General features: G+C 36.3%; 1 protein-coding gene across 6 annotated transcripts in view; it reads right to left on the reverse strand.

The window, feature by feature from the left end:
* Nucleotides 1–23,876, reverse strand: part of FXR1 (FMR1 autosomal homolog 1) — a 60,684-nt gene that overhangs the window by 25,923 nt on the left and 10,885 nt on the right. For 5 of the 6 annotated variants that reach the window (XM_011216827.3, XM_019792908.2, XM_011216826.3 and 2 more), the window contains exons 2-7: nucleotides 14,744–14,796; nucleotides 12,711–12,804; nucleotides 1,539–1,610; nucleotides 973–1,121; nucleotides 649–742; nucleotides 117–233 (exon numbers count right to left, since the gene is read on the reverse strand). In XM_011216827.3, the coding sequence (XP_011215129.1) occupies nucleotides 117–233; nucleotides 649–742; nucleotides 973–1,121; nucleotides 1,539–1,610; nucleotides 12,711–12,804; nucleotides 14,744–14,796 (579 nt within the window). Of the gene's footprint in view, nucleotides 1–116; nucleotides 234–648; nucleotides 743–972; nucleotides 1,122–1,538; nucleotides 1,611–12,710; nucleotides 12,805–14,743; nucleotides 14,797–19,961; nucleotides 20,047–23,876 lie in introns of all 6 variants that reach the window. The other variant, XM_034662368.1, reaches the window with a different exon arrangement.

Below are 23,876 nucleotides of genomic sequence, written 5' to 3' on the forward strand. Positions count from 1 at the left end.
AAAACAGGTCCCAAGTTGCCTTACCTAATACTCAAGTAGTTTAAGCAAGGGAATTTGAATAATATACTTATGAAACTAAATGAGACACACAAAAAACCTTCTGATAACTCACTTACTTCTAAATGCTTAGTGGCCTCTTCATTTCTGGACATAAGCATCAACTTTGTACGAATACTTCGCAAATGCATGTCACTTAAAATATTTACTCTCTTCACAGTTGCTTCGCTGGCAGACTATAAGCAAACAAGTTAGTCACTCAAAAAATCAAAAAACCTTATTTTTCAAGAAAATACAAACAGGAACCTTCCACATAAAGCCTTCCTTGATCCTCATCTCCTACACTTCTCTCCCCACCCATAATTACCCCTCCCACAGGTAATCCCCACTCCCCTTTCTGAATTACCATATTATTTAGTTCTGCTATTCAAATTATGATTGCGGGTGGGGGGCAGGGGCGGATCCAGGATCCCACAACTTCAGAATTTCATGTTGTTATGAATGCCATATTAAGATTTTTGTAAAAAAATTTTTCTTCCATAGGTATTAAGAAATTCCCTGCATACCAAGTTAGCTTTTATCTTTTCAAATATTTAATTATTAAATCTGTGAAATATCCATTGGCTACCCTAAAATGTGTGGTTATCTTACCAGTATCATTAGCTGTGTGGTTTCTGGATGGTAAAAAATTCTGCATGCTCCTACTGCTTTCTTAAAATCTTTATGTGCATTTTCATTAGCACACCTAGGGAGAAATTAATTCATATTTAAAACCTAAATAATAGATTAAATTCAGAAGGCAATTATAATGCAAACTAAGTATTTCATTTTGATACTATCCATTAAAACTTTTGTTTACTAAAAAGATTTTCTATCAGAAGCTTTTGATTGGGTGTTTGGGAAAAAAGATTTTTGTAGCACTAAAAAAATCCTCTTAATTCACAAACCAATTCAATAGTAAACAAAATTACTCACGCCTCTCTCAAATCCTCAGGAACATCCACTGTGCATTTAAAGAAGGTATTTTTTTTGACAGTTTTATTTTGATTGACAGGCCGAAGTCGTTCAAATGTGACTATTTCATTGTAAGTGGCATCACAAGCAGCATATTCAATGACATAAAACTAAAAGACATCAAAATACTTTAAAAATCCCATCTGAACAAAAATAATGAGCTTTAAATGAAGTTCTAATTGCCTTGCTCAGCTTAACCAATAGACCCTCCCCTTTGTGGCACAAATACTAAGCACAGCTTAGTTATATCAATCTGATTTGCCTAAACTGATCAGAGGCTCTTACAAGCATGAACCTTGGTGGTCCTCACATGCTTGAAGTGTATCCCTGAAGAGAAGCTTTGAGGTTTGCAAATTCAGAAAACAAATAAAAATAAATGGTCTAATGAATATTTTAAATGTATGATCAACTATTTCCAAATTAGGCAATTAGAAACAAAACTAAGAATTGAAGTAACATTTACAAAACCCAAGAGTTGAGGTATTTACTTGGAAACTAGTCACAAGGCAAGTGTAAACATCACTTACTTCTCCTTTCATCATTCGAACTTTAGCCAACCACCATCCACATGGTTCTTGGTCATTTGCTCTTGAATATACCTGAGAAGAGAAAAAAAGGCCCTTATCCATTTATCCTAAAAGATTTCAACATTATAAATAATGACATACTATAAATGCCGAATCCCATTAAACTCTAGAATCAAAAATGTCACTGCGCTAAAATTGATGGGCTAACAATAATTCAATAAAAGAGTCGTGTATGTTTAAATTTTACTGCTGAAAAACAAAACTGACCCCTTTTTGGGCAATTTGGCTCTTTGGAAATCTAATTCCAAATTCATGAGGTTTTCCAAACATAATATTATTTTAAAGAATGCTTTTCAAAAGGCAGTTTAACATAGTATAAAACTGAGTTCTTTCACAGTTTGTCAATATTGTTTATTTTTAAGCACAGCATTCTAATGATTCAAGTAACAGACACAAGGATAAGCTAGAAATTACTAAAGACCTATTTTAAATCTCATAACAATATTTTTAAGATGCTGAAATCAAGAACAGTTTTCAAAAAGAAACCCAAATTTAAAACCTTCAAGGATATATTTAGATTCCTTCCTGAAGAACCTAAATCAAATGCACTGAAATTTTCAGCTGAACAGTAAAAATTTAAATTATACCCATTTAGTATGGTACATAAGAATCTTACAAACCTCTTCCATAAAAAAAAATTTTCTTATATGCTCTGTATTTGTAATTGTCAGGTATTCTGTAACACATTAGGGAAGTTTCCTTTGGGGTTAGTTATTTCTTATGGTAAAGCATCTTGATATATTTTCAATATGCGGAAAATTGGGGAGGGGGCTCTAGGAAGAGACAACCGAGAAGAACCCCATAAAAATCTTTATTATATGAACTGAGGATGTCTCTGCAGAGGACGACAGAGAAATCTACCAATATATGTTAACACCTATCTTTGGGTTAAAGGCAAACAACTACTGATAATAAGTAGTTTTAGAAAGCCTGAAGCCTGAGGCGATCTGAGAGTAATCTTGGAAGTGGGGGAATACTGGAAATGTAACTGAATAAGCCAAAATCATAATCAACTTCACTGTGCGCCATGATCAGAAAAAAAGACCACCTACATACCAGTCAGGCTCCAGTGGACTCAATTTTAGCTCTGTATTTCTTTACGAGCAAATCTATTTCATAACTTTTATCCTTTTTACAGTCTCCAAAAAACAATAAATTTTACCTTTTTTTAGAATAAAACAAAATTCATTCTATCTTGCAATTATTTTATGTATCCAGTGGAACCTCTTATAAATCTAAGGGGAAATCTAGTGATCTTGTTTTTTTTCTGTATCTTGAAACACTTCACTATTTCATCATCATTCATCAATTATTCCCAACTGTGCTTTAAAAAAGGCTAAAAAAAAAAAAAAAAAAGAGAGAGAATGATGGTATCACCTGGAAGAACACAACAGTGAAATAAAGCATTACTATTGCATCATCCTGTAGTTTATTTACTGCATAGTCTTTCAAGAAAGTGTAAAAAGACTGGAGACACCATTCTTGCAGTCTGCTTTTGGTTTTCACTGAACAGTTAAGAATTGAGAATTTTTAATTTTCCTCCCATAACCGCAAAGACAAAATTTACAGAGGAAGGGCTTTCACAATTATTGGAGGAATCAGGACTGATGCAGAGAAAGACAACAGCACTCTAGATTCTAATGATGAATGTGAAATTATAAGCAGAATCTCCCACCATGAAGTCTTCACATGATGAATAGTCCCAAATAATATACTTCTAAGGAGAAATGGGAAATTAGTATCCTCACCCAGTTAATCATTCAAACTGGGACTTCATCATACAAAATCCTGCAACAAGATGGGACCATTCTGTTTTTCTAAAAGGACATGTGACCATATTCTTTCATCTTTTATGACTGTACACCAAAAAGTACCCCCATACAGCTCCTAAATGGACAAATGCCAAAGGCAGCTGTGTATGCAAAGATGACTAGAAAGAAACATGATGAAAACATGCAAAAAATTCAGTGGATTAGTCAATGCAACTGGATAGCACAAAGATGACTACACTCTGCTCAGTAAAATTAAAAGCCACTAAGAGTTCCAAAATATTCTTGAAGTACTGTATTTCTGATAATCCAAGTATAAGATGAACCAGAATGAAATGATAAACTAGAACTTACTAGATGTGTTTTAAATTTGAGATCAGTATTTGTAAGATGAATTTATTCTGCATTTATGCATGATAGCTGATGAGCAGTAATATTTAGAGACCTGTACTCATTTTAGGTATATGTATTATCAAAACCAGGAAAATATGGAATAAAAAGTTGTATTTGCTATGTTTTTTTTTTTTAAGATTCATTTATTCCAGAGAGAGAGGGAGAGAGAAAACACATGTGGAGGGGTGGGTAGAGGGAGGAGAAACTCAAGTAGACTCTGCTCTGAGCACGGGCTCTATCCCACCACGAGCCCACAAGCTAAGCAAAAACTAAGTCAAATGTTTAACCAACTATGCCACCGAGGCATCCCTATATTTGCTATGTTTAAATGCTCATTAGGATACTTAACAGTGACCTTCAGCATCCTTTTATTCTTAACTTCTGTGAAATTATATGTAAACAGACTTAAATTTTTTTTTAAATGGCCCACTGGGCCCAAATGGTAAGTGCTAATGACCATTTTCCCTGAGTATGATGCAGACTAAAAGAAAACACGAAGAACAAGAGGGAAAGTGACCATCCCAAGTACTATCTCAGAAAGGCAGTTTAGCTAAACAGACTGGAGTATCTCTTGGTGATCTAGTGAATAGGTGCCTGAAAGTTTGGGGGGGGGGAGGGGTATGTCTTTAAATTATCTAAATCCCTTTGCTCTAATTCTACTTTCACCAAAACACAATCTTCTAGGAATGTGGCTTCCTATGTGGGCTTACCACCAAAAAAAGAGAGTAAACCATTCTGGACTGCCTTGAGGCTTTATCTCTCATTGAATATTAAAATGCTGGATTCCGTTTTATACTTCACCTACCTCTGTAAGCTTCATTAAAAACTTCACCGCTGAAAGACAAAGTCATTCTCATAAAGCCAACTAAATCCAAGTTCCTGAGCTTGAATCAAACACTCTGAATTTGGCTCCACTTGAGTGCAGTCGGTCAAATCACATTCTTTCCAAAATGAACAGTTTATCTCACACCATAAGAAATCACTTTAATGACACAGCACTAAAATTGTGCCCTAGTATACTGTGCTGATTACTGTATTTATGACTACATCGCTGGAGTAGGAGCACCTCACAAAAATTCCCTTTATTCAGACTTTAAATTTCCAAAGTATTCCCAAGGAACAAGTCACACTCTAAAGCAACAGCCCTCATTATTTTAACATTCTACGTTCTACAAATCCAAAGAAGAGCTTTAAATTAAAAGACGAAAAACTACCCGTGAGAGACCTAAAAGCACAACAGTACTCAGTCTTAAGTAGTCTCATTTCATGGAGTGGAGGATGGAACATGAAAAATCAAATTCCAGAATTCTATCTCAGAGTTCTTTCCACCAAATAACTCCAAGTCAAACTGTACTACAAAATGGCCTCTAAATTCTAACACACAACCAAACTATTACTTAAATGGAATTCCAGTCTGGATCCTAATGTTATCAACCTTTCAATCAAGTTAATAATGTTTAACTATGCTTTTCAAAGTCACAACCAAATATGAACACCAGAAATAATTTCTTTTTTTTACCAGTTTTCACCAAATTAACTAGGAAGAAAATTTCTAAATCACGTTAACCATTAAACTGAATACTTAATCATAACAGCCAGTTTTTATAAGTACTATTCCTCTACATTCACTATTTCATCTCATTACAATCATAACTTATTATGAAGAAATGGAAAGTGTACATTAGGAAAGCAAGTTTAACATCTAAACACACTGATGTGATTTATCTACCTATACAATAGTATTTTCTCATTCAAGTATGCTGCTGATACTTTTAACAAACAGGTTTCTTCAGTCTAGAAAATAGCCATTTCCCATATAATAAACAAGAATGTTTACCTCTTCTTTAACATATGCAAATTTCCCAAGCACTAATAATAAACTTGGCATTATAGGACTAATTACAGATATGTAAAATTTTCAGACTTGTTGCAAGAATCAAATGGAGACATTTTTTAAAGGTAGAATGGAGGGGAGCCTGGGTGGCCCAGTCGGTTAGCATAAGCCTTCAGCTCAGGTCATGATCCCAGGATTCTGGGATCAAGCCCTGCATCAAGCTCTCTGCTCAGCGGGGAGCCTGCTTCCCCCTCTCCTTCTGCCTGCCACTCTGCCTGCTTGTGCTGTCAAATAAAATCTTTATTTTAAAGGCAGAATGGAAATTACATGTATCTTGCAACTTCTGTATAAAAAAATACTGAATTTTAAAAATTTTAAGGTAAGGGTGGGTACCTGGGTGGCTCAGTTTGTTAAGCGTCCAACTTTTTTTTTTTTAAGATTTAATTTATTTATTTGACAGAGAGAGAGCACGCAGGAACACAAGCAAGGGGAGCAGCAGGCAGAGGGACAAACAGGTTCCCCGCTGAGCAGGGAGCCCAATGCAGGGCTCAATCCCAGGACCCTGGGATCATGACCTGAGCAGAAGGCAGACACTTATTGATGGAGCCCCCCAGGTGCCCCTAAGCATCTGACTCTTGATTTCAGCTCAGGTCATGATCTCAAGATCATGATGAGACTGAGCCCTGCACTGGGCTCCACACTCAACATGGAGTCTGCTTGAGATTCTCTCTCCCTCCAGCCTATGCCCTGCCCCCCAACTGACATGTGCCCGCAAGCATTCTCCCTCTCCCACTCTCCCCCTCTCGATAAATAAAAAAAGTTTTTCTTTAATTTTCAGGTAACGGAGTCTCCTATCTCAAATTATTACCACCCTTATTTCTCTCAAGGCATTTATCCCAACATTATAATTACAATATATAGAGACATAAAACGTATGTCTGACAATCCACCATAAAAGATAAAAAAGGTTTATTACACAAGAACAGAAACTTGCCAATTCTTATCTCAATCAGAAAGCATCACAATTTAAAAAAAAAAAAACTTTTTAATTAAATATATTAAACCCAAGAGGAAAACCTAAAAAACCTTGTAAAATTATACACTGGCTACTATGTCAGGCTTTCTATGGAATGTTTGTGTGTGACCCCATGTACTAACTTGCTGAACAAAGCAGTTATCTATAATAAAAGACAAAACACTTCACATGTGAAATCACTGGGGAAAAAATATTTTCTATTGAACTTCCAATATCCCAGAATACTATATTATATATTCAGCTTAAGAAAATCTAAAGAAATCATTTTCCCATTACTTCCAATTTCAGAAGGTAAGCATTTTCTTATCAATCTAAAGTTAGCAAAATCAACCAAGCAAGCAAATACTTACTGAAAAAATTTAATTCTATTAAATGTTAAAGATTTTAAAACATATACCACTTTTTTAAAAAGTCAAAAAAGCCACTAAGGAAAAAAAAAAGCCACTAAGAGGGTTTAAAAATAAGGCTTTGAATTTTAAACCTTTCAAAACCCATCTTTCTCTGATAAGTCATGTATTATTTTCTTGAGGACATTAGACCATGACATTAATTCATGTTCTTAATTCCATGCAAGCCTCGTAAACTGACTGGGAAGATGAACCTCAAGAAGCCAAACATTTTTATAGTAAAATTTTGGGATAAACCATATGAAATTGTCAATATTCAACCATTTCTGACCTACAGGAATGAAACTGTCATGACTGATCTTTAAATGACTGAAGAGCTCAATAAAAAGCTTTATCTTTTTTGTTCTATATCCATTACCGATGGCCAAATCAAAGTCACCTTTCCCTTCTTAAAAGAGGAAGAGTTCCTAGAGGTGCAAAAGAACAAGAGTTGTCAGTCTGGCACAAAACTGACAACACCCTGTGAATACAGCATAATATATTAGAGAGTAACATTCAAGACAAAAACTGGAACTGGTTCTCAGCTTCCCAACCTTCAGGCTACACGACCTTGAAAAGCTTAATAAAGTCACAGAGTTGTAGAAGAGGCCCTGAAGAGACTGTTAGGTCAAACAGATAATCCGCTTAAAAAGCCAGTTAGGGGATGCCTGGGTGGCGCAGTCGGTTAAACATCTGCCTTTGTCTCAGGTCATGTTCCATGGGTCCTATGATCGAGCCTTGGGTCTAGCTCTCTGCTAAGTAGAGAGTCTGTTTGTCCCTTTCCCTCTGACCCTACCCGCCCAACCCACAACACCTCCTGGCTCCTGCACACATATGCACACATACACTCTCTCAAATAAATAAAATCTTTAAAAAAGCCAGTTATAGATTATACATGTTAGTGCTATACAAGCATCAGCTGTTATTACTGCTATATAGCACGTGACTGGCAGAAACAGTGGCTGATGACTTAAATAAATTAATATACTAAAACATACTGTGCAATGAATTACTCTACATTAAAGTATCAAGTCACATTAAAAACCTAAATACTCAGGGGCGCCTGGGTGACTCAGGTGGCTGAGTGTCTGGCTCTTGATTTCAACTCAGGTCCTCATCTCATTGTGGTGGAATGAAGCCCCAGGTCGGGCTCCACGCTCAGCAGGGAGCCGGTTTGGGGTTCTCTCTGTCCCTCTCTCCCTCTGCCCCTCCCCAACATGCACACTACTCTCTCTAAAATAAATCTTTAAAAACAGCAACAACAAAAAAAACTACATTCCTTAAAACAAAAAAGATCACACCTGTAGAAATACTGAAAAAAGTATCTTGAAAAGCACACCAAAAAAAACTAACAGATTGGAATAAATTAAACTTCATGGGAAAAGCCATTAAATACACTTTTTAATTGCCTAGGAGAAAGCACAACAGATAAAAAATTATCCATAAAATACAAAGATTTCCTCCATCAAAATCTACATAGACCAAAGAAACTCAGAAAACTCACAGAACAAAGGGCTAACAGCCAATAAACTAATTTAAAAGATATTCCATATCACTAGTGAGCAAGGAAATAAACACTCCGAAGACATCAGCTTCCTGTTATCAGGTTTATAAAACTTTACAGCTTAATAATAACCCAGCCAATCTATGAGAAAACAAACACCTTCATGTGTTAGAGGTATGAAGTAGTAAATCAAAATGCATTTTTGGAGGACAAAATTGGTACATTTAGGGACCATCAAAATTTTAAACATACATGCCTCCAATTTAGCAAGTGAAACACTTAGATTCCATACTACCAGAAAATGGTTTACATAAGAACATTAACTCTGGGTTTTATTTTTTGGCAACAGCAAAAAAATCTGCCAATAATTTTAATTTCTAATTATGATACATCTGTACTAAAAAATATTATGGGGTAGTTAGAAAGAATCAGGTAAATCTGTATGTGCAGCATGAAAATGTCTATTATATCCCAACAGACTGAATACAGAAATCACAAATATATAACCTATTCCCAATTTATGTAACTTAAAAAAAATATTCTTTAAAGATCCAAAAAAACCCCACAACTCTGGTGAAATGAGATTTAAGCTAGAGTGTACAGACAAGCATACCTACACTAAGAAGGAAAGTTCACTTTTTATTTTATATAATTCTGTATCATTTCATCTTTTACAATGAACTTTATTTGAATTTAAAGGGGGAGGAGATTAAAAAGAGAACTACCCTAAAACCCAGTAATCACACCACTGGGTATTTACACAAAGAATACAAAAACACTAATTCGAAGGGATATATGCACCCCTATGTTTACTGCAAGATTATTTACAATAGCCAAACTATGGAAGCAGCCCAAGTGTGCATTAATAAATGAATACACGCGCACACACACACACAGGATTATTATTCAGCCATAAAAAAGAATGAAATCTTGCCATTTGCAATGACATGGATGGAGCTAGAGAGAACAATGTTAAGCAAAAAAAGCTGGTCAGAGAAAGGCAAACGCCATATGATTTCACTCATGCGGAATTTAAGAAAAAAAACAAAGGGGGGAAAAAGAGAGACAAACCAAAGTACAAACTTAACTACAGAGAACAGATGGTTACCAGAGGGGAAGTGGGGGGTGGGGGGGACAATGGGTCAAACAGGTGATGGGGATTTTTGAGTACACTTATCTTGATAATGCACTGAGTAATATATATGAACCTATTCAATCACTATATTGTATACTTGAAACTAATCGAAGACTGTGTTAAATACAGTAGAATTAACATTTTTAAAAATTTAAAAATTTTAAAAAAATTTTTAAAAAATCTACATTGTTGGTGGGAATGCAGGTTGGTACAGCCACTATGGAAAACAGTGTGGAGGTCCCTTAAAAAGTTAAAAATTGAACTACCCTATGACCCAGCCATTGCACTACTGGGTGTTTACCCCAAAGATACAGATGTAGTGAAGAGAAGGGCCATATGCACCCCAATGTTCATAGCTGCATTGTCCACAACAGCCAAATCATGGAAGGAGCCGAGATGCCCTTCAACAGATGACTGGATTAAGAAGCTGTGGTCCATATATACAATGGAATATTACTCAGCTATCAGAAAGAACGAATTCTCAACATTTGCTGCAACATGGACGGCACTGGAGGAGATAATGCTAAGTGAAATAAGTCAAGCAGAGAAAGACAATTATCATATGATTTCTCTCATCTATGGAACATAAGAACTAGGATGATCGGTAGGGGAAGAAAGGGATAAAGAAAAGGGGGGTAATCAGAAGGGGGAATGAAACATGAGAGACTATGAACTATGAGAAACAAACTGAAGACTTCAGAGGGGAGGGGGTGGGGGAATGGGATAGACTGGTGATGGGTAGTAAGGAGGGCACGTATTGCATGGTGCACTGGGTGTTATACGCAACTAATGAAGCATCAAACTTTACATCGGAAAAAAAAAATTTAAAAATTTTAAAAAAAGGTAAGGAGTTTTCAAAATTTATTTGGTTCAAAATTTAACCATAATTCCTAAACATTCCAGGTCATACAGATTCCTAACGGTGGCCAAAAGAAGAAAAAAGGACCAAAAAAAAGCCAGTAAATCCGTGGGTAGCAAGTTCAATTTGAAACTTAAATGTGAATTTTCCAATCTTCCAAAAGTGGGGAAAAATGACACCTTAATATCAGATAATGATTCTCACAATTTAAGCAGTAAATTTCACCAAGACTGAACCATAAAACACAATGTGAAAGAAAACACTCTGCAATCATCAATTTTCAAATCATTCCATCTCTTACACCAGTATTTTGTACACAGCTAGGGGAGAGGGCAAAAAGATGGTCCAGGAACTTCTTAGTCTGAGACAGGGGAAAGCACAATGTAACAACACCATGAGCACACCAAGTTTTTCCTTTAATCTGAGACTTTACACTATCATTATCTGAACAATTTAAAAAGTATGAAAAACACTAGTCTCAAAATTGACCACCACACATTTCTAATTCTACATTTCCAAAACAAAGTCATTCTTTGCTTGACCTGACCCATCATGAGAATTCCAGAAGAAAAAACTTCTAAAACAGAAATAAATTTTGAAAAATGAAAACAAATCAAGCTCTTTTACCCATCCCTACAAAAAGATGATTAGAAAACGATTTAATATTGAGAAAAACATTTTCACTGGAGTCTAAAGCCCAAGTGAACAAGTACAGTACTAATCAGCGGCATCACAGCTACAGTTCATAGTACCCACCAGTACTCTATTTCACACTCCTTAATTTACAGCACTTTGCCACTTTGTTTCCCTGTGTCTTCCCATACCATCTATGACATTTCCCTGAAGGACACAAATACACACCACACCTAGACTAGTTACAGATATCCTTAGAAAAAAGTTCTTAGTTCCCACTTTTGGTGGAAGTGAACTATAAAAAAGTAAAGTGAAGGCTATACCATTAGGGAATGGTCTCATGGTGCCCTGACACAATTAAGTTATAACATGCTTTGATTTAGCAAAACCAAAAGGATGCCCAGGGAACTTAGAGCAAGTAATTAAAATCTAGGCCAAATTTCAGAATGGAAAGGAGTTTAGGCTGCCAGAAATTAAAAGAGCCACCATTCTTGGTTTCCTAGCATATAACATCTACAATTAATGGGAACACAAAATTTATCATTAAAAATTACAAAAAAATAAAGGAGGCAGATAACAATGAGTTCATGTGCCAAGTACTCAGAACACCAACTGGCACAGAGTATGTACTGATAAGTGCTTATAAAAACATTTAAACAGATATTTCATCCGTATAGGTTCTCCTATACCTCCAGTTCCCCCAACCTCACCCTACATAAACTAGAAAAATATATTTAGCAATTAGAGCACCTTGATGGAATTACATCAATTTCTTGAAAATCACAAACCAAATTTTCTATCTCCAACAAACTCACAACACCTCTATTTGACAATTATTTCCATGTTCCATTTCTCATAACATCGGGTATATTTAACACCACTAACATACTGAAAATAGACATCCAAACTCTACTAAGTGTGAAAAAAGCACCATACGATCCCCACCTTTATTTTTAAAAAGGGGGGGGAGGGGAGAGCCTGGAAATGACAAAAATGGTGAATAGTTGTTTTTTTTTCCTCTTGCGTAATTCCTTGTCATTTTTTTCCCTGTACTTTTAAAATTTTCTGGACTTTTCGAAACTATTCAATAATGCTGTAAGCTAATTACAATATTTCACATTTTTACATATCAACTATATTAATGATCACCATAATAAGGGACAACTATTAATATATTACAAAAATACTAAGAAAAAAATACAAGAAAAATTTTAAAGTAATTAGCAAAAGAGAAACAGCAATCAACACCACACAACTCTGTGCCAGATTCTATACAAACCAATTCAAATATACTATCATTCTTAACTTCAAAATTATCTTCATTTTCGTGGTAAAGAAACTTGACACAAGGCCACAAAGCTAAAAATGGTGAAGCTAAGACATGAATCCCAGTTCTGATTCCAAAACTCAAGCACTGCTATATATATTACACCACCAATTAACCACCAAAAGACTAGAGAAAAGGAATTAGATTTATTCTCTATCAGCTAAACAGATTTTCCTAAAAGAATATTTATTTAAAACATAAAAAGTCATACAAAGAAATAAACTTAAAATACATACCTCTACTTCATCACCTTCACTAATTTCTTTTTTTATGTCAGGTGGTGGTGGTAATCTAACTTCATTAAATGGAACCTGGCGTTCTGGCTGCCAGCTGAAAGATCAGAAAAGGAATTAACAATTTTGAAATAAATTATTCTAAAAGCCCCTAATATGGAAGCTATACAGTCTATGCTTAGTGGTGTATACTTTTGGAGTTAATCATTTAGCTTCCCCTAATGAAAAGCAAGTTTCATTCATATTATATTTTTTCAAGTAATTAGTCTGTTGAGGTAAAACAGATTTCACATGACTCTTGATGGAGTTTATAAATTAGCATAATTAATACTAATCATGTATGTATTGCCATCGAAATTACTCATCCTAAGGGAAAAGTACATATATTTTTCTAAAAATGAAATAGGCTAAGTTCATAGTAATAATTTAGACCTGAAATAATGTCCCATCTACACACTGTCAACCAACAGTAGTGCAACCAACTTATTTCAAACAATCTTACAACTATATGACCTATCAAAGAAACAATCTCAGAGCTTATAAAATATTAACTGCATAATTTTTTGTGTACATGTTCACAGAAAGGCAGAAAATTACTCAGTTATTTTGCATAGCTGGATTATAAGATTTAATTTTCTTTTTTTTTTTTTAAAGATTTTATTTATTTATTTGACAGAGATAGAGACAGCCAGCGAGAGAGGGAACACAAGCAGGGTGAGTGGGAGAGGAAGAAGCAGGCTCATAGCAGAGGAGCCTGATGTGGGGCTCGATCCCATAACGCCGGAATCACGCCCTGAGCCGAAGGCAGACGCTTAACCGCTGTGCCACCCAGGCGCCCCAAGATTTAATTTTCTTACACAGAATTCACATTTTCTGCAATGAATACAACACACATTAATATTAAAACTTGGGAAAAGCTGACTTTTATCTTTACAGCAAATATGACCAAATTAAAACAAACTTAGCTATTACTTAAATAACATTTTTTGTGTCATACTGTATAAACTGGGTAGATAAAGTTAAGAATTCTTTCCTAAGTTCCAATAGGTCATTCATATGCCTGGGAGGTACACTAACACATCAAATAGCAAATAAATTCCTATAGCTTCCAACTGCAGATGCTGGGCAAAACATCAGGAGACAAGTAAGATTTCTGAGTGCTTTCTTTTCACCATTACTGTCTAAATGGCAGCTGCTCAGACAGGAATCATCCCAACACATGCTTCTACATGAAACAGCTGCTGGGCAGATCTCTTCAGGCCGTTCCAGAAGCTTAAAAGTCAAAGTTGAAAACTTCTTTTCTGACTTTCAATTATACAGTGCTCCTTTATAACTCTTCCAAACTAAGCCCAACATACTCTCTTTCACGTTTTTTTTTTTAAAGATTTTATTTGAGAGAGAGAGAGAGAGCGTGGGGGAGGGGCAGAGGGAGAAGGAGGATCCCTGCTGAGTGGGGATTCCCAACAGGGGCTAAAACCCAGGACCCCAGGATCATGACCCCAGCCAAAGGCAGCCACTTAACTGAATAAGCCACCCAGGTGCACCTGTCTTTCACATTTTATAAACAAGACGTACACCCTACAACAACTATAAAACTGTTATTATTCCATATTAATATCAAGTTTAAATTAAAGGCGGCCCAATACACACCAGTAGCCATTTGGAAGGCCTTCTACAACATCGTTTCAGGATTCTGGGATTTTAAGAATTAGGCATAGTATAATCCCATTTTTGCCATCTATTTTAGCAAAAAAAAAAAAAAAATTACTTAACTAATTCATGTTCACATACGTTTTGGCAAAAAAAAAAAAAAGGTCACGAAAAAAGTAACAAGAATATTGTGGGCAGAAAAAGAGGTGAACAAAGTTATCAAAACTAGAACAACTTGAACTCATAAGATGCTCAAACAACCAAAAACCCCCCACCCAAAAGCAAAATCATTTTCCACTGGCAATAGGAACACCCAGTAGCAAACACGAATTTAGCACAACCAATCTTTAAGATCAACGGATATCTGTTGATAAAAAATGACTTACTTGTTCTCAAAAACAACTGTGAGGGAGTCTTCATGAACATCTTTAATAAATCCCTGCAAAAAACAAAAATATTATCAAAAGCATGTCAATATCCAATTAAACATTACATTAGGGGCACCTCGCTGGCTTGGTCAGTACGGCATGCAACTTTTGATCCCAGGGTTGTGAGCTCAAGCCCCACTTTGGGCGGAGAGAACACTTAAAAAAAATTACATTAACTGCAAAAGCCTGTATTACATATACAAATATGGAACACCGAAAAGAACACAAAGCTTGGAATTAGGCAGATGTGGGTTTGATTTCCACCTCCACCATTTATGAGCTATACAACCTCAGAAGTTACTTAGCCTCTTTGAAAATCTTTCTACATAGTGTCATCTACTCCAGAATTAGGAAAAAATGAATGTACATCCCTAAAACATCAGAGGTATTAGTCGATACTCAAACTGAGCAAGGCTGTCTTTATTACTATGACTAGGAATTCAGGCTCTTAGAATCAGGCTGCCAGGGTTCATATCCCAAGCTCTAGCATTTACACATTCTTGGGCATAATTTTAACCTAATGGTTCATTACAGTATCCTCGTGGAATTATGAAAATTGAGAGATTTAAGGTTCATCATAGTACTTGGTGAAACTACAAATATCATAAATATTATACTCCACCATTAGTAAAAAGCACAACTACATTTTGAATACTAATCTTCCATTAATTTAATTTTTCCTACCAACTTCTCTTCTTCCTTCACTTAAAAACAAAAAAATTCAACTACAGTAAGTACACTGCCTCAAAACCATTTTGGAATGAATATAAAGATTCACAATAGGGGCGCCTGGGTGGCGCAGTCGTTAAGCATCTGCCTTCGGCTCAGGGCGTGATCCCAGCGTTCTGGGATCGAGCCCCACATCAGGCTTCTCCGCTGGGAGCCTGCTTCTTCCTCTCCCACTCCCCCTGCTTGTGTTCCCTCTCTCACTGGCTGTCTCTCTCTGTCAAATAAATAAATAAAATCTTTAAAAAAAAAAATTCACAATAAAAATCGATGGTCATTTTCTAGTCTTAAAATTAATTTTGAAACTAGTATTTTTAATCTATCTTCATTTGATTGATACAGCTGAAAGAAACGGTAGGAGTTGACATTCAAGAAAGACCAAAGGACATGGGTGTAGAGTAACTATTCAAATACTTGCTCTGCCACTGCGTAACTTGGGAGTGCAGTCCACTTGGCATTTGTATGATTACAAATGACATTAAGTGACACATTATATTACTGTCAAGAAGAACTGCAAAGTTCTCAATCTTAGTCAAATGCTTACACACACTCTGAGCATACTCAGTAAATAACTTTCCAAAACATCTTTATCACACTAGACTCCATAACATCCCCTAAAAACTAGCTAAATAAACACACTTGCAGTACTTGGTTAAAACAAGGCAGGGATGAATATTTCCAGTTTACCTCATCTTCCTCCCCAAAAGTCCATTTAGTAATACTCAAGGAACTTTAAGGGATAAATCAACAATAAAAACAATAAAGAGAAAAGAAAAACTTTGCAACAAAATTTTGGAAATTTACAAAACAGAAATATCAGTAATTTAAAAAACAAAGCGATTACTAATATTGAAATACTATATGTCAGACAGTATTCTAAGCAAACAGCAAACCAAAAACTGAAACAAACTGGCAGTGGAAAAACTGAAAAGTAAGCATATCACTACTATCACCGAAGAAAATCTGAAGAAACAAACTCTTGGAAAGGAAAGGATAACAGATGTGGCTAAATATAAAATCATTTTCCTTAATAATACAGATTCACCAATCACAAAACGTAGTTAACTGATAATTCTAAAGTCACTGCACTCCTCTCACATTTGCTACTCATTTGCATGACTTTGTATTTGGCCCTGATCTCACTTCAGCTTCAAGTGTCTATTACCTGATTTGTGTGCTATGGGACATTTCAATGCAAACATCCTCATCTGAGGCTACACTCAGGATACATTCCTTTCAAGAGTGTTATAGCAGGTCCGGCCATGCAATTCCAGAGATATTTGTTATTCCTCTTTCTTTCCGAAAGCTAAAAATTAAGAGCTGCCATTCCAGTTCTGATTATCTGGCCATGGTATAATAATGACAACCTGTCCAGTTTCTCTATTTCTAGTACGTTCAGCCACACATCACTTTCTGCAATCATTCTGGTCAGGACTTTCAGAGTTATGTTACCAACAAATCTCTATTAATACGCTTAACATTTATAAGGAATATTTCAGAAACAGAATTTCCAAGTTCATGAATATGAATTAAAACATATCTTACCATTAGAGGTTAGTTCTTTTAGACTTTCACTGAAGTTTTCTAGTCCTTCACAAACAACTTTCAGAGTCTATCTAGAATGTTTCCCTAAGAAATCTTTGCCATTTCTGTATACTTTACAAAATGAGTTCCTTCAGGTCAGAGTTGCAAGCCACTGGGAAATTCTATCCTTCATTATAATAAAAATCTATTTTTCTACCTAAAAATCAACGTTTATTCAATGCTTTCCAACTCATCCCCACTCTACTTCCACCACCACCATCAGCTTTGTTTGGAAGCACATCATCTACAAACTTTAAGAAAAAACACAACTCCAGACACCTACTTGAACTACTAACACCCTTCAAGCGTAGGTTAAATAAAGAATGAACTGTTAGTTAGCAAACATGTTCTAATCTCCAAACCCCAGATTCTAGGAATAAGATGCCTCTAATGGCCAGATCTCTAAGAAATTGTGTCCATTTGATGCAAGACTCAGACATCACTTCTCACGGTATTTCTGTATGCTTGGAAGCCACCACAATGATGATGCTAGGTCCCTATAGACTCAAGCCCCAAAATGGCAGGGTTAGGTCATTAACAAAATCTGAGTCAGGGGAGAGTTAAGTAACAATGGTCATGTCTGTCTGCACAAGACAATAGCAGGGCCTTATGACTTTATGTCTCCACAACTTCTGTACCTCGTGTTCTAATCCAACCTTTGGGGATTTTGTCTCTCTTCTTATTCACCATTCATCTGGCCCAGGACCTGTATTTCTCAGAACAAAACCTGTTACATTTTTTTCCTCTTCCCACGTATATTCAAACATGAAAATTCCAAAACATCATTATAAAATGGTCCCTTTATATGCTTATATATGAAATTCTTAACTATAAAGTATCATCATCAACAAGGAACAAGGCAGTATAACCATCAAAAATGTGGTCGGGGCGCCTGGGTGGCACAGCGGTTAAGCATCTGCCTTCGGCTCAGGGCGTGATCCCGGCGTTATGGGATCAATCCCCACATCAGGCTCCTCTGCTATGAGCCTGCTTCTTCCTCTCCCACTCCCCCTGCTTGTGTTCCCTCTCTCACTGGCTGTCTCTATCTCTGCAAATAAATAAATAAATAAAATCTTTAAAAAAAAAAAAGTGGTCAAAATATCTTTAGAATGTCGTCCCCAACAAAGCAACAAATAGAACATTACACAGTAAAAACCCAGGAATGCCACAAACTATGTGTAAAATGGAGGTAAGGGAGGGGATGAAGAGAACAGCAAAAATCCCTGAGCTGTAGAAGTACTATTTGAAGAACTGAAATTTTCAAAAGCAATACAGCCTAAATTTTTTTTAACATTTTTTTTTAAGATCTTTTTATTTATTTATTCGACAGAGACAGAGGGAGCCAGCGAGAGAGGGAACACAAGCAGGGGGAGTGGGAGAGGAAGAAGCAGGCTCATCGCGGAGAAGCCTGATGTAGGGCTCGATCCCATAACACTGGGATCACGCCCTGAGCCGAAGGCAGACGCTTAACCGCCGTGCCACCCAGGCGTCCCCTAAATTTTTTTTAATTCAATAATGGAATAAGGTGGCAAATTAATAATCAGCTTGCTCTCTAGATAAAACAATAAGCAGCTAAAAATAAAACAGACAAAAAATAATCTACTCGCAGCAGCAATGAAAAATTAAAATCTTAGGAATGCCCTCAACAAGTACAACAACAAATATGTACAGGACCTATGTGCGGAAATCTTTGAAATTGGACTAATGAATATAGAATATTCAAGAAAATTAAATCATATCACATCCCTAAATCATCTTGATATTGTAAAAATTTAACATGCCCCTAAATGGGACCCCACTAAAATAACCGGGAGTGTATGATTCTGTTTGGGGAAAAGAGGTTCACCTTAAATAAAATTACACCAAAGTCTATTTTTAAAATAAGTTAAAACACTCAAAAACGAAACCTTTAAGTGGGAGTATAGAATAATGAAAACACACTATCCCTACCAAATATTAAAGCTTATTTTAAAGCTATGACAATCAAGACACACACACATTTTAAGAGAACAAAACAGATTCCAAAAATAGGTCTAAGTCATTCAGGAAATTACAGATAGGGGGAAGAATGGTTTTTAAACAGTACTGGGACATCTGAATAATTATTGAAAAAAAAAATGAAAATAGGCATTTTCACCAAAAATATAATCAATGGATGAAAGATTCAAAGTTTTTTAAATCAATAAGATTCCAAGAGAAACCGTAAGTTACTTAAAACTTCAGACTAAAGCAGACCTTTCTAACCAAAAACACAAACACAAAAGCTACAGGGCGCCTGGGTGGCTCAGTTAGTTATACATCTCACTCTTGATTTCCACGCAGGTCAGGATCTCAGGGCTGTGAGATCGAGCCCATGCACTCAGCTGGGAGTCTGCTGGAGGGTCTCTCTCTCCCTCTGCCCCCCCCAAAGAGTGTGCACACATGCTCTTTAAAATAAATAAATCTTTAAAAAAAAAAAAGCCACAAAATGCTTGACAAGTTTATACTTAAAAGCTAAAAGTTAATAATCATAACATAAAGAAAGGAAAGGTGGATGAAACACAGAGTTAAATCCCCAATTTATAAGTCTCAGGTGAGCTAACAGGTGAACAAGGTAATAAGCGAAGTAACAATGAGTATGAACTATGTAAATGCGTACAGAAAAAATAAGTTGTAGTTTCAATTACATAAATCATTTTTAAAATCTTATGTTTACTGCGATTTGTTCTGAATTTTGCTTTTCTCCTCCCACTTTTTTGCATATCCTTCCATTATCAGAATATAAAAAGCAACCTCATTTTTTTTAACATTCACATTTAAGGTTAGCAATTTTGAGGTGGGAGCTTAAATTGCTTGCAGAAAGAACAAAGTGCAAAGAATTACCTACCTAACTTAAAGATAAATTTTTGATGACAGAGAATACTACAGCTGAAAAATTTTCAGGATGAGGGCAGTCATGGTGGGGGGGAATCCTATTGGGTAAGCAGAAAGAAACATGGTATGAATTATTTTAGGAATTGGAAGACCAACATTATAAATATAGTCAAAAATCAATACAAAAAGCAGGGTCCCTGTCTGTGGGAAAGTTACCTAATTCTGAAGATAAAATTTCTATTGGGGCACATGGTTGGTTCAGTCAGTAAAGCATGGGACTCTTAGACCTCAGGACTGTGAGTTCAAGCCCCACATTGGGCTTAAAAGCTTACTTTAAAAAAAAAATTCATTTATAAACCTTACAGATCCCTCATTTTAGTGAAAGGGAAGCTAAAACCACATATAGCTACATAGCCCCAAAATTCACTCCCTAGGAGGCTATAAATGCTAAATTTAAACACTCCTCTCTGGAGCTCTTTTCAGTAACTCATCTTCAATCACATGATAAAATGCTTTTCCTGATTTGTACTTTTAAATTCCAAAAGGTTTAGAAGCAATACTAATTTGAAGAAATAAAACACCTTTCCTAAAAAGCCTATTTAAGGCAAAGTTCCAGGGGGGAAAAAAAAACTCTATACTTCACAACTAGAAAGGCAAGCTATCTTGCCCAAAAGAGGCTTGAAATAAAACAAAATTTTAGTGTTTAAAACCAATTTATCAAAAGCCTTGCTTCAACTGTGATTTACAAATCTAAAAAGATGCACAAATCCCTTAAGAGAACATTCCCACCAAATCACTAAGAACACATCCTAGTTCAGAAAAATTCCTTTGACCGCAAGGTAACTATCCTTTCAAGTTCAGCCATTTTTTAAAATTTCTCAAAAACCCATTCATAACCCCCTGTAATTGCAACTCATTACATCACAAAATTTACATTCCTTATCCAAGGGAAAACAAACTCAAAAACCTTAACACTCAGCAAACTACCCAGAAACCAGACAACTTGAATCCTCAATTTGAAGTAGGTTTTAGAGTGGAAACCCAGATCCAAAAACCTAAGATTTATACTCTAAAGTTATAACTCTCAAACCTCAAAATTCTTTTTTTTTTTTAAGATTTTATTTATTTGACAGAGAGAGGGAGGGAGGGAGATCAGGAGCAGGTGGGAAGAGTAGGAGGGGAGAAGCAGATTCCCTGTGGTGCAGGGAGCCCTATGCAGCACTAGATCCCAGGACCCTGGGATCATGACCTGAGCCAAAGGCAGACGCTTAATCGACTGAGCCACCCAAGCACCCCAACCTCAAAATTCTTGTTAGAAGACTTTACTGACTGCCAACAGACTGAGCCAAAAACTGCCAGCAAGAAACCATACAATCTTCCTAAATGGAGGGTAAGTTTTTTGAGACTCCAGTCTCAAGTGTTTGTAAAAGCAAAGGAATATCAAAAATCTCTAGTTCACATTTATTCTCCTAAGCATAAGGTAAAAAGTTCTCACACTCACATCACTGCCTCCTTCAAAATATTCTTATATAATTTAAGATTCACTCTACCTTTAATACTTTTTTTTTTAAAGATTTTATTTATTTGACAGAGATAGAGACAGCCAACGAGAGGGGGAACACAAGCAGGGGGAGTGGGAGAGGAAGAAGCAGCCTCACAGCAGAGGAGCCTGATGTGGGGCTCGATCCCATAACGCTGGGATCACGCCCTGAGCCGAAGGCAGGCGCTTAACCACTGTGCCACCCAGGCGCCCCTACCTTTAATACTTCTATCAAAACTTTTCTTTCTAAAGTCTTTCTCAAGATCACTTTGCTGAAATTTTAAAATTTTATTTTTCTATTGGCCACAACAGTCAAATAACATTTTTAATGCCTTTCCCAATGTGTTAAAACATCACAGTTGAGGACTTAATTACTGAAGCAAACTTGTGACAAAATACTGTATGTCTAAAAATACGTGGATTAGAATAAATTCTCTATATGTTAAAGACACCAGGCTCAGTTTGTTAGATTCTGTGTTTCCTCTAATGGGCTAACTCTCCATTTTCCCCAGCTGCATCAGTTACTGCTGTGGATAAAGATGATTATGAAAACACAACGCAAGAGGAAGGAAAAGTTAATAGCATAATTTGTGCAAAATTCACCTCAGATCCTTCCATGCACCCCCCCAAGAACTGCCACTGCAGATTTGATTATCACTTGTTATCCTTTGATCAATTATCCCTTTATTTACTGATGTCATCGTTTGGCCCCAGTCTATCTTTCCAGGCCAATTTGTTAGATACTATATCTAACAATTTATTATCTCTGAAATCAGAATACATCCTACCAATTGATGGCAAATCTTAGAGAATAGCAGCTAACCACATGGCAATCAGGATATAAATGTCACCGTTTGAGCATGTTCAAACCTGGTTTGCTTGCAATTTTCTGTAGCACTTGACTGCAACCTCTTGACATTTTTCATTCAGCAAACCAATGAAGGCCAATTTTAGGAAGGATTAAGATTTCTTACCAGAAGGTTGTTCTGTTGACACCTTCTGATAAAATCAAGACAGCACCAAAACTTGCAGAGTGGATGAAAATTCCTTCAAGAAAACCCTGGAGATAATAGAGGAGAGCTCTTTTAAAGTATACTTGCAACATCAATGCTCTCCATGACACTGAGGAAGATATTTTAAGAAGAAATACAATCACCTGCATGTGAAGATGTTTTAATCAATTTATTTTGTTTATATCTTCCATTTTATGCATGCAAGCATTTAAAGACACCTTTCAGGTGACCCTGGCTGGCTCAGTTGGTGGAGCATGTGACTCAATCTCGGGGTTGTATATTTGAGCCCACATTGAGTGTAGAGATCATTCGAAAGATCTTAAAGATAATGGTATCTTTCAGTAAGTATGAACTACTACTCACAGATTAACTGACAACACTCCTTAGTGTCTCTCAGAACCAACCCACTTTAGATGAAATTATACGGGTCTTCCGCTAACTTCCCAAATCTGTGTATAGAAAAGTAACCTATTCCTTAGACTCTAAACCCTAATTTAAAGTGTACAGACACCTCCGCTGTTGGCTCACTTTCATACCTCAAATCAACATGTCAACAGTCAGAATCATCTCTTGTCCTGCTTTACACTCTACATGCTATGATCCATTTTACAAGAGTAAAAATAAAATAAAATTGAATACAGCACACAGTATTTTTTAACCAAGGTTCTAAGAGAATACAGCCCAATCACTAAGGCATTCACCATGGGTACTGAACTAACTTCTCTCTCGTTCATCTAGAATGGTACTAGCTATGCACTACCCTTACAAGAACTAAGAAGGTAGTGCTTCTGTGTTATAATCTGGATGAGACAATCTATGATGTTGAGAAACTGACTTAGAGGCTCCTAGCACAGGTGATCATCATTGCCTAAGTAATTTTATATGTCTCAATTTACAAAGAATCGAAGCTTCTTAAACTAAGGTATTCCCAGGCACTCCAGTGCCCGAAGTACTTAAAGCTACTCCTCTCCCGAAAAATACCATGAGAGGGGCACCTGGGTGGCTCAGTCGTTAAGCGTCTTCCGCTCAGGGCGTGATCCCAGGGTCCTGTAATCGAGCCCCACATCAGGCTCCCAGTAGGGAGCCTGCTTCTTCCTCTCCCACACCCCCTGCTTGTGTTCCCTCTCTCGCTGTCTGTCTTTCTGTCAAATAAATAAATAAAATCTTTAAAAAAAAAATACCATGAGAAATCTTCCTCCTGGTGTTTTTATATCAAGAAATGTAAATAATTTGGGGCGCGTGGGTGGCAGAGCAGTTAAGCGTCTGCCTTCGGCTCAGAGCGTGATCCTGGCGTTATGGGATCGAGCCCCACATCAGGCTCCTCTGTTATGAGCCTGCTTCTTCCTCTCCCACTCCCCCTGCTTGTGTTCCCTCT

The sequence above is a fragment of the Ailuropoda melanoleuca genome, chromosome 1 (assembly GCF_002007445.2).
Source record: "Ailuropoda melanoleuca isolate Jingjing chromosome 1, ASM200744v2, whole genome shotgun sequence".
In the NCBI taxonomy this organism is placed as follows: domain Eukaryota; kingdom Metazoa; phylum Chordata; class Mammalia; order Carnivora; family Ursidae; genus Ailuropoda; species Ailuropoda melanoleuca.